Source organism: Rhincodon typus, chromosome 20 (genome assembly GCF_021869965.1).
Source record: "Rhincodon typus isolate 14 chromosome 20, sRhiTyp1.1, whole genome shotgun sequence".
Taxonomy (NCBI): domain Eukaryota; kingdom Metazoa; phylum Chordata; class Chondrichthyes; order Orectolobiformes; family Rhincodontidae; genus Rhincodon; species Rhincodon typus.
Window position 1 is genome coordinate 46748926 of NC_063351.1, and position 12336 is coordinate 46761261.

General features: G+C 44.4%; 1 protein-coding gene across 1 annotated transcript in view; it reads right to left on the minus strand.

Annotated features, from left to right (window-relative positions):
• Window positions 1-747: 747 nt before the first annotated feature.
• Window positions 748-12336, minus strand: part of as3mt (arsenite methyltransferase) — a 41475-nt gene continuing 29886 nt past the window's right edge. The window contains exon 11 of the mRNA XM_020526698.2: window positions 748-2061. Coding sequence (XP_020382287.1) covers window positions 1960-2061 — 102 coding nt within the window. The 3' untranslated portion in view covers window positions 748-1959. The remainder of the gene's footprint in view (window positions 2062-12336) is intronic.

Consider the following 12336-nt stretch of genomic DNA (forward strand, 5'->3'; position numbering starts at 1 on the left):
TGACCAGATACTGCAGGAACACTGGTGCCAATGCTAACCCTTTAACAAGCTTTGGCAGGGCCTCAGCTGCATTACTGTGCTAGGATGAGAAGGAGATTTATTAAAAGGATAACAGGGATGAGGGAATGTTGTTATATGGAAGGGTTAGAGAAGTCGGAATAACTGCCTCCGAGCAGAGAAGGTTAATGCGAGATTAGATACGGGTGTTCAACCTGGAGAGATTTTGAGGTAGTTGACAAGGAGGAAAGCTTTTCCACTGATAACTAGGAGACAAAGACTTAAGACATGCAGCAAAAGAACCAGGGAGATGATGAGGAGAACTTCCTTTTAGCCAGTATGTTCTAGAATGTAGTGATTAAAATGGTGCTGGAAACAGATTCAGTGGTAGCTTTCGAGAGGAGGATAAATAGTTGATTAAAAAGAAAGGTTTGCAGCGCTACAGGGAAATGACAGGGGAAAAGTGGGTCTCCAGCAATGCTGCACTCCCTCAATACCGCAGTGAAGTGGCAGCCTACATCCTGGGCTCAAGAGGACATGACTTGGTGACTCAGAGCCAGAGTTAAAATGGACAGGCCACCAATGGGGCTGGTAGATGGAGAAAACGAAGGGGAATAAAACAAGGCCGTCAGCTCATACATCGTAACGCTCTGAAACTTGTCAGTAAATCTCATCATCCTTTGAGCTGACTTGCAGACTGCAATCTAGTTAACTTGAGTGGTAAGGTTACTTAGTAACAGACTCACATTATTGGTTAGACAGTAAGGTTCTTTTATTGCAATGAAAATTATTTGTGACAGAGCAAAAGTCCCGAACAGTGAATTTCTAGGCTTTGCCGATTGTGGCCTGAAACCACAGCTTGCATCTTGAGTGAAAAGCACAAGGTGGGTCTCAATAGTCCCAGTTCTCAGTGTGTGACAAAATGTGGGACTTGGTGTCAACTCTTAACTCCCTTAAAAACAAACCTGAAATACTGTGGATGTTGGAGATCTGTAATAAAAACAGAAAGTGCTGGAGAAACTCAGCATCTATGAGGACAAAAAAGCAGAATTAACACAGAACACTTGGGTTCTGCTCGCAAAAAAGATCCTGAGCTACCTGTTGCCTGTCACTTCAACACACCACCCTGTTCCCTGGCCAACATCTCTGTCTCAGGCTTGATGCAGTGCTCCAGTGAAGCTCAGCGCAAGCTGGAAGAACAGCACCTTATTTTCCGCTTGGGGACCCTACAGCCCTCCGGACTCAATATTGAGGTCAATAATTTTAGGGCCTAAACTCTCCCATGTCCCAGTGCCCCACCCCACACACCAGGCCTTGTTACCATATAGCCTGCTATTACACACCACCTATTGTTAGCCACTAACAGTCCCCATTAACAGCTATTCACCCTCCTGTCCTGATCGTTATCCACTCTTTTATCTGTCCAATGCTCTTCTTTCTCTTTGGGCTCTATCCCCACCTATCATTTACACCTTAGCCCCTCCTCCCCACCCTATCATCTGCACATAAACTGACATTTTCCTAGCTACCATCAGGTCTGAGGAAGGGTCACTCGACCTGGATCGTTAACTCTAATTTCTCTCCACAGATGCTGCCAGACCTACCGAGCTTTTCCAGCAACTTCTGTTTTGGTCTCCTACTTCCAGCATCCGCAGTTCTTTTGGTTTTTATTTTAAAGCAGAGTTAAAGCCTCGAATCTGAATCTGACTCATTCTGATTTGAAACGGCAACCTTGCTCCTCTCTCCATAGATGCTGCCAAACTGACAGCGTTTTCAGAACTTTTAAGTTTCTATTTCTTTCCGACCAAGTCAGGATGTCAGCGTGGCTTGGCCACAGGCAGATTTAACTTCATTTCGGCAGAGCTCAGACCACTGTGGGAGAATCTCTGGCTCATTTTCACTTCTAATCATTCCTTGACATTGCGTTCCCTGGTTATCGGAGTAAGCACAGGGTGGAAAACTTCAGCAGCATTTTTTGCTTGGTACACTGCAGGCCGTAGCACAGGATGAGGTCTCTCCTGCTGCTGATTGGTCAGTCAGCTTGAACGGATCAACAATGGTATCCTAAAGAAATGGGATCAACAAAATCAAAACGTTAAGACCTCATTAACAAGGCAGCAACTCCACCAATCATTCATTAGATTTAAACTTTTCTGCCACAGGGGCTCCCTGAGATACACAAGACAAAAGGCTAACCAACAGTGTCAGCCATAGCTCAAGTGGATAGCACTCTCCTCTCTGAGCCAATAGGCTCCAAATTCAACAGCCACTCCAGGCTTTAAGCACCACAGATAAGTCTGAGACTCCCAAGCAGTACTGAGAGAAAGCTGCACTGTTTGCTTGCAACTTTAAACCCCATCTTCTGACCCTCTGAAGAAGTCATTCCAGACTGAAACGTTATAGTCATACAGCACAGAAAAAGACCCTTTGGTCCAACCTGTCCATGCCGACCATAATCCCAAACTAAACTAGTCCCACCTGCCTGCGCTTGGTCCATATCGCTCCAAAGCTTTCCTACTCATGAACTTATTTAAATGTTTTAATTGTACCCACATCCACCATTTCCTTAGGAAGTTCTAAGATTGGTGGAGTAGCAGATAGTGAAGGGGACTGTCAGAGAATGCAGCAGAATATAGTTAGATTGGAGAGCTGGGCAGAGAAATGGCAGATGGAGTTCAATCCAGGCAAATGCGAGGTGATGCATTTTGGAAGATCCAGTTCAACAGTGAACTATACAGTAAATGGAAAAGCCCTGGGGAAAATTGATGCACAGAGAGATCTGGGTGCTCAGGTCCATTGTACCCTGAAGGTGGCAACGCAGGTCGATAGAGTGGTCAAGAAGGCATACGGCATGCTTTCATTCATCGGACGGGGTATTGAGTACAAGAGTTGGCAGGTCACGTTACAGTTGTATAGGACTTTGGTTCGACCACATTTGGAATACTGCGTACAGTTCTGGTCGCCACATTACCAAAAGAATGTGGATGCTTTGGAGAGGGTGCAGAGGAGGTTCACCAGGATGTTGCCTGGTATGGAGGGCGCTAGCTATGGAGAGAGGTTGAGTAGATTAGGATTATTTACATTAGAAAGACGGAGGTTGAGGGGGGACCTGATTGAGGTCTACAAAATCACGAGAGGTATAGACAGGGTGGATAGCAAGAAGCTTTTTCCCCAGAGTGGGGGACTCAATTATTAGGGGTCACGATTTCAAGGTGAGAGGGGAAAAGTTTAAGGGAGATATGCGTGGAAAGTTCTTTACGCAGAGGGTGGTGGGTGCCTGGAACGTGTTGCCAGCGGAGGTGGTAGAGGTGGGCACAATAGCGTCATTTAAGATGTATCTAGACAGATACATGAATGGGCAGGGAGCAGAGGGATACAGATCCTTGGAAAATAGGTGACAGGTTTAGATAGAGGATCTGGATCGGCGCAGGCTTGGAGCCGAAGGGCCTGTTCCTGTGCTGTAAATTTCTTTGTTCTTTGTTCATTCCACATGCAAACCAACCTCTGTGTAAAAACTTTGCCTCTCATGTATTTTTAAATCTCTTTCCTCTCACCTTCAAAATGTGCCCCCTAGTCTTGAAATCCCCAGCCCTAGGGAAAAGACATCTCCTATTCATAGAGTCATGCACCACAGAATCAGACCCTTTGGTCCAACCAGTCCATGCCAACCATAATCCCAAACTAAATAGTCCCACCTGCCTGCACTTGGCCCATATCCTTCCAAACATTTCTTATTCATGTACGTTAACTCTGTTTCTCTCTCCAGATGCTGCCAGATCTGCTGAGTTTCTCCAGCATTCTCTGTCATTGTTCCAGCATCGGCTACTCTGAGTTAAACCCCATTTGTGCGTTCAGATAGCCATAAAGGAAGATCCTATGACCCTATTTCGAAGAGAAGTTGGGAAGTGATCCATGATCCTGGCCATTATTTATCCCTCCAATAACATCACTAGGAAACAGATTATCTGCTCATTACCACTTTGCTGCTTGTGGGATCTTGCTGTGCTCTCACGTTACCTCCACTGCAATAGTAACCACATTTCTAAAACTGGCTGTAAAGCACTTTGCAACGTCTGGTGGTGGTGAGAAACGCTATATAAATGCAAACTTCCCTTGGGAGCAAGAACATGAATTTGTACAGTCACCTCTCAAAGGATGTCACAAAGCATTTCAGATCCAGTCAATCACATTTTTTCTGTCCAATTATGTTTCTGTTAAGCTTTGTATTTTTAACACGTGCATTAGTCTGTTGTGGGCTCACATCTGAGCCATTGGCCAGCTCAGTGGTGACTCAGGCAGATGTGAAAGATCCCTGGGTATATTTCAAAGAAGGGCTGCGACAGGACTTTTTCTACATCTGAATAAACAAATTGGAGTCTGATTTAAACAAGGACAGCTCCAATAAGAAGTACCCACAATTTATTCAGCTTAGCTCAAGACCAGCTAAACACACACTCCTAAACAGCTTCCACCTCCTAAAACTCTGCTGTGTCCCAATTCACACCAAATGCCATTTGCTCATCAGCCCCATGCTGACTCCCAACAAAGTGACATTCCACAACCACTTCCATCTAGAAGGACAAAGGCAGCAGAACACCAAACCCTGCAAGATCCTCTCCAAGCCACTCAACATCCTGACTTGGAAATATATCGCTGTTCCTTCACTGTCGCTGGGTCAAAATCCTGGAATGCCCTCCCTAGGGGCATTGAGGGTCAACCCACAGCACATGGACTGCAGCGGTTCAAGGAGGCAGCTCACCACCACCTTCTCAAGAGAAATAAATGCTGGCACAGTCCACGATGCCCATGTCCAAGCAAATTTTTATACATTTGAAAGCATTAATTTTGAAAATTCTCATCTGCTTTTATAAAATCCCTCCATGACCTTGCTCCGCTCTAACTTGGGAATCTCCAACAGCTAAGTCTGACTTCTTAAATATACCCAACTCGAATCGCTCACCATTAATAGCTGTCAGCTCTGGAATTCTCTCCCTAAGACTCTCCTTTTCTCTCCACACCTCCAAGGTGCTCCTCCGAGACTATGTTTTCGTCCAAGTTTCCGGTTATCGGGCATATTGACACCTCGGATGGCTAGCTCAGTGTCACCTTTCTCTGCTGTACAACTTTGGAACATGCTACTATAGTAAAAGCTCCATAAGAATGCAAGTTACTGTGGGGCTGTAACCCAGGATTGAGTGTAAGATTAAACTGAGCCAAGCTACTGCTTGTACCAGGCAAAAATTACAAATGGAAGTAGTAACGAAAAGAAGTTTTTTTTTTCATAATTATTACAAAAGTTTTCACATTTCTGCACATTCCTAATGAGTCAGGAGTGAGGGAAAATAATTGTAACAACCTTTCAAAGTTTAATTCTGTAACAGTGCCAACTCTATTGCCACTGGAGAAACTGGGTTTTCAATTGTTGGAGAGTTAAGTTTGTTTTGTGACAAATATAATTTTTAAAGTTAGCATTATTGCTGAGGTACGCTGTTATGAATCACAATGTTTCTCCCTCCATAACCGCTCCTCTTGCGAAGATGTTGCTACCCTCTTGGGTACAGTCCCACTGGAACCTGCCCAACCAATCAATCCATTATCAGGGAAGGCCATATGGGAGAGGATGGGAATGGCGGGAAACCTCCAGCCTCTAGACTTCACCCTCAACTTCCCGACAATCACCAACATGCACTGTAAATAAACTTTTGCTGCAAATACCATAGATAATCACCAAAGTGAGGTGAAAGTGTGTTTGATCCATTAAGGATAGAAGGAATAATCAATACTTAGCACCTGGACCAAAAAGATACAGAAGAATTAGACCATTCAGCCCATCGAGTCTGCTCCACCATTCGATCATGACCAATATGTTTCATGATCACACTCTCCTGTCTTCTCACTGTCACTTTTAATTTTTTTTCATTCATTCACAGGACAAGGGCATTGATGGCTAGGACAGCACTTATTGCCCATCCCTAATTGCCCAGAGGGCAGTTAAGAGTCACCCACATTGCTGTGGGTCTGGAGTCACATGCAGGCCAGACCAGGTAAGGATGGCAGTTTCCTTCCCTAAAGGACATTAGTGAACCAGATGGGTGTTTTTATCTTTAGATTCTTAATTCCATGGTTTTAATTGAATTCAAATTCCACCATCTGCCGTGGCAGGATTTGATAGCTGGGCCTCCGGAACATTACCCAGGTCACTGCATTAACAGTCCAGCAATAATACCACGACGATGTTGATGCCCTTACTAATCATGAACCTATCTACCTCTGTCTAGGTGTAACTTGGTGTCCACAGCCTTTTGCAGCAATTCCTACAGATTCACCACCCTCTGGCTGAAGAACTTCTCAGTTCTAATGGTGGATGGTGCCTGAAACTTCAATTTAGCCTCAACATTTCCTGCCTAGACTTAAACCGAGTTCCCATATTTGGTCCTTCTTGTTGCACCTGAAAGCTACAATTGGTTTCAGCATCGTTGAATTAAAAAGGCAGTGATAAAGGCAGGCTGTGTCTAGCCAGACACACATTGACAGGCAGAACTAGCCAGGACTGGCATTTCCACAGTCACCATTAGGGTCCTCAGCTTTGGCAGCCTGTGGCACAGTCAGTAGCATCCTCAAGTCTCAATCCCAAGGATCTGGGCTCAAGGGTTTGAACACAAAAACGAATCAAGGCCTGAGCTTCAATATGATCGGACCCCTGTGCAACTGGAGTCCAACATTACAACACAGTCTTGTAAAAGCCTTAATTCCAAAATACTACTCCTGACCATCTGTTAGCTTTTCAAAGGAAAAGCTGAATTCTTGCGGTCACAGAATTCTCTCATCTCTTCATAAACATCTGACAAGGTCAAGAGAATGGACAATTGATAACGTACTTGAGATCTTAATATGCAGCTTCTTGGGTGGTCTTTGATGAGGCGTACTCAAGCTAAGGAGTAGTCATTGAAAGGTACAAGGCTCTTGATACAATTTATCGGAACATAATGTTCATTCCATAGTCCCAAAACTTCATGTGATTATAATAAATTCCTCCTCAATTCAATCCTAAACAGCTGTCCCATTCTAAGCCCTGAAATTCCAAGCTCGAGATTCCCCAGCCAAGGGAAACAATTTGTCAGTATCTACTCTAATAAGACTGTGAGAGTTTTATAGGTTTCATTAAATCATCTCTTATTCCTTTAAACTTTAGAAAACATAGGCCTACATCCAGTCATTGTCCTCAAGAATAAATCCCTCATCCCAGGAATCAGTCTAGTGAACTGCTGCAATGCACCCTCTAAGGCAAATACTTCCTTCCTTAGGTGCAAACTGCATACAGTCCCATCCAGGTCCTTTATAATTGTACTAACTCTTTATTAGTCTCTTTATAAGAAAGGTTAATTCAGCATTCACTTTCTGTTCTGAGGAAGGGTCACCAGACCCGAAACGTTAACTCTGTTTTCTCCTCACAGATGCTGCCAGACCTGCTGAGCTTTTCCAGCAACTTCTGTTTTTGTTCACTTTCCTAATGGCTTGCTGGGCCTCAGATTTCAACTCCCTCCGAAACTGGGGAAAAATCTTATTTCTAACCCAGCATCCAGTCTCATCCACTTGATGGTGTTCCACTACATCAGTCAACTGCCAAGCAGGACTCGTTACAAAGTCTAAGGTCAAGTCCACAGAGGGTAAACTTAATGCCACTCAAAGATGAAGGTAAGATCCAACACTTCAAAAGGTCTATTCAGTGCTGTACAATGTGGAAGAGTGAGAAGCAACATTCCATCAGGGAAATAAGAAAGTATGATGGGAACATTTTGTTCTAAAAATGCCCTGATGCCTAACAACTTTATCAACTATCTGCACACGTTTACCTCAATCTTGCTCAACATAATTTAGTACATTGTTTTCTAGCTCAGCTTGACCTTGCTCAGAACAACTGCTAAAGATTGGCATTTGAAATCTCGAAATTAATTATTTGTTTGTGAAAGGAGTGGGGGAAAGAAAATCTGCAACGTGCAAAAGCTACTGACTCTTAGAGGGTTCTTTCCAGATAAAACACTGGATTAGTTAAGTTAGCAACGAAGCAAATAACTTGCTAAACAATGTGGGAATTAGTTTGTTAAGTGTGTGATGAGAATGCTACAGAAAGAGTAATCCAGAGACAAGAATGAATGACCCCAGAACCTTTACTAAATCCTACCACGACTCCGTTGAGAATTGGAATTCAGATTTGAAAAATCTGGAGAGGAAACTAAAAAGGTGATTGAGTTGAATGCTGTAAAAATTTTTCTTTAAATAACGAAACACATTATTCTGACACCCGTCCCTCACCCAGAACAGCCCCCTGATTTACTCATTTGTATCAAAGCCCTCAGTTCCTCAGGAAAAGCTGAGGTAGGCAAGAAATACAACAGGTTGGTAGGGAGTAGGGGACAGAACAAAGTTTCTTTCATGGGAGGTGGGGCATTTCTGAGAGAGCTAGCTTTTGTTGCCTGTTTGCTAAGAGTCAACCACATTGGAGTAAATCTGGAGTCATACGCAGACCCGACTGGCTGAAAACAGCAGAGTTCCATTTAACAATAGTGGTCACATTACTGAGATTAGTCTCTATATTCCTGACCTCTTATTAGAAATTCACCAGGTGCCGTGGTGGGACTGCAGAGTTTTGGCGAGGGCCCCTAAATTATCAGCCCGCTGGTGTGATCATGATACCACTGTCAGCCAAGTCCAGATGGTCCTGAGAAAAATAAATATTCAGTATGTCATCCCTCTCCCTCACACACAATGGGAATGCAAAGTCTCTCCATCAAACCACAATCTAAAAGCAGGACTAACTTGATGGATGACACACCCCAAAGTACGACAGTAAAACGTTCAAACAAATGGCCACCCTGCAAAATTTGAGTGCCATTTTCAAAACATGTCAATTGCACATACTCACTGACATACTATTTTTAAAAAAAAAACACACCAGGACATAAGATCCTGTGGAATTTGCAAACCTGTCAACCTGATAACTGGACTAAATGCATTATCTGCCAATTTAAGATATTAAGGACTAAGTTAATAGGAAAGCAAAGAACTGTGGGTGCTGCAGATGCAAGAAAAAAGCGCTGCAGAAACTCCGTTTCAAGTCCAGTATGACTCTTCCCTTTCACTCTACGCCACCAGCAGCACACACAGTTTTGTATTTCCAATGTTCCTGTATTGTCCGCATAGTTTTGTTTGCGTTATTAGATAATGCTGTTTTCTTTCCCAGCTTCAAAGCAAATACACAATGTTCAAGGAGACTGTACCAGTATGCTTCTGTTAATACACTGCTACCCACCAGCTGATCCAGTTCTGTGGCACACAGTCGACACTGGAGACTAAACAACATTTGGCGTAGCTTGCTTGGTTAATATTACAGAAACCATTTGGAAAATGTTAGCTTTTTAAAAGTAAAAGGGAATTTAAATAAATTTTGAAAAGAAAAAGTGAGACAATAATTGGTTAAAGCAAATAGGATCTTAGCTGTTTGACACAGAATAAAGTAAAGCTGCTAAAGTCCCAGAAGATTGCTCTGTTATTAGACAGAGAGAGAGAGGATTGGTGGTGGTTTAACCTGAGGGTCACCATGCCTCAGGTGAGGGGAGAGGTTGAAGAGGAGATGGTAACTTCAGCCAATGAGGGAAGTGAACCCACGCTGTTAGCATCACTCTGCATCATAAAGCAGCTGTCCAATAGACTGAGCTAACCCAACCCCTGCACAGCACAGGGGGAAAGGTGAGCGGGGATTGACAATGCCTTCTGCTAAAAAGTATTATCAGTGAACTGAATTAGGAGCAAAACCGAAGTTGCTGGAAAAGCTCAGCAGGTCTGGCAGCATCTGTGAAGGAGAAAACAGAGTTAACGTTTTGGGTCCGGTGACCCTTCCTCAGAACTGATGGTGGCTGAGAAAACGTCAGTTTATATGCAGAAAATAGGGAGGTGGGTGGGGGTAGGGAGTAAACGATAAGATAGAGCCCTCCGGACTCATATTAAGGTCAATAGTTTTAGGGCCTAAACTCTCCCGTGTCCCAGCCCCCTACCCCACCCACCAGGCCTTGTTACCACATAGCCTGCCATTACACACTCCCTGTTGTTAGTCACTAACAGTCCCCATTGACAATTATTCACCCTCCCAGCCTGATCGTTAGCAACTCCTTTGTCTGTCCAACTGTCTTTCTCTCTCTTTGGGCTCTATCCTATCGTTTACTCCCTACCCCACCCACCTCCCTATTTTCTGCATATAAACTGACGTTTTCCCAGCCACCATCAGTTCTGAGGAAGGGTCACTGGACCTGAAACGTTAACTCTGTTTTTTCCTTCACAGGTGGTGCCAGACCTGCTGAGCTTTTCCAGCAACTTTGGTTTTGTTCCTGAGTTACAGCATCCGCAGTTCTTTCGGTTTTTATTTAACTGGAGACTGGAATAGCAGGGAGTTAAAGGCTGCTACATAACGAGGTTTGGAAAGCATGGCTCTGAGTACACCTTACTGGTACAGTCCTATCCAAGCAATGTCTCCATTTGAAATATCTCACCTGTCATGCTCCATGGCCTCATTCCTCCCTATTGCTTACATTCCTCTTCCAGTGGGAGCCTGAAGCTGGGAGGTTGCTTCCATTGGAACTTATGGCACAAACATGGAGTCCCTTGGGGAACATGGGGTGATTACAGTAGTGCAGCTAGTACACAGTTCACAGGAACCCTCCTGCTCTTCCTACCAGCCACAAACATACTGAAAAGATTTACAGGCTGCTAACTGATCTGCTTCACCCAGTTATAAATGTACCTTCTGTGGCCATCAAGTCCGGCAGTGGGACTTGAACCTAAAGCTTCTGGCTCACACTGTGCCACGAAGCCTCCCATCTTTTGATGTGAAAAGATGCTATTTAAATATTAGCTGAGGTTGTTGTTCTGTGTGTCAGAATGCGTGAAACAGACTGTGTGTAAGAGTCGATTACCAAACTGTGCTGAAATTATTCTAGCAGCTGCCAGACTGGCCAAAGCAGCACAATTAATTTCCAAACTATAGACAGCGTTTCATAGAAAGTAGAACCGCGCAGAAACAGGCTCTTCGGCCCAACATGCCTGTGCTGACCATGATGCCATTCTAAACTAATCCCATCTGCCTGCAAATGGTCTGTATCCCTCTATTCTCTGCTTGTTCATGTGTCTATCTAAATGCTACTTAAACATTGTTATCATATCTGCTTCTCCCAGCTCCTCTGGCAGCGTGTTCCAGGCACCTACCACCCTCTGCGTAAAATACCTTTCTTGTACATCTCCTTTAAACTGTCCCCCTCTTACCTTAAACCTATGTCCCCTAGTACTAGACGTTTCTACCCTGGAAGAGAAAGTCCAACTGTCCACCCTATCCATGCCTCTCATCATTTTATATCCTTCTGTAAGGTCGTCCCTCAGCCACTGATGTTCTAGCAATAACAATCCAAGTTTACGCAACTTCTCCCTCATAGCTAATAGACTCCCATCCAGGCAACAGCAATCCCGCCATGTTCATTAACCTGGCCCTACCTGTTCTTGCTATTAGATTTGACTTAACCTCTACCTTCTTCTCAATCACTCCACAGTTCTGCTCTAGTTCCCGCCTTCCAACCACTAGTTTCAACATTCCCGAGTGGCACTACCAAATTGTTCTGCCAGGATACTGATGCCCTTCCAGTTCAGGTGCAACCCATACAGGTCTTTTGTACAGGTCCCTCCTGCCCTGGAAGAAATCCCAAATGATCCTCCAACAGCAACTATATAGCCACAGATTTAACTGGAATACCTTCCTATTCCTAGCCTCACTGATGCATGGCAAGGGAGTAATCCCAAGATTGCAAATCTTGAGGTCCTCCTTTTTAATTTCCTCCCTAACTCCCTTTGCAGGACCTCATCTCTCCTTCTGCCGATGTTGTTAGTACCAATGTGCACCACAGACTCTGGCTGCTGACCCTCCTAATGCCCTGTGCCTGCTCAAAGACATCTTTCACCCTGGCACCAGGGAGGCAGCACACTGCCCTGGAGTTTCACCTGTGGCCACAGAAATGTCTCATTGTGTCTGACCATAGAGACCCCCTCTCGATACTGACCTACACATTAACCGTCCCTGCTGTACACCAGCGCCAGATGAGGTGCCACTGCCCTAGCTGCTGCTGCTCTCCCCTGAGAGGCCATTCCCCCCAACCAACAGAATCCAAAACAATTTGCCCCTGAGTACTGTGCCCTGCCCAGTGTTTGTAGTGTCTGTGTGAAGTCAGGACAAGAGTGTATTCAGCTCCACAGTTGCCTCTCCCACTTCTTCCCATCACCAATCCCCACTCCTCCACCAAG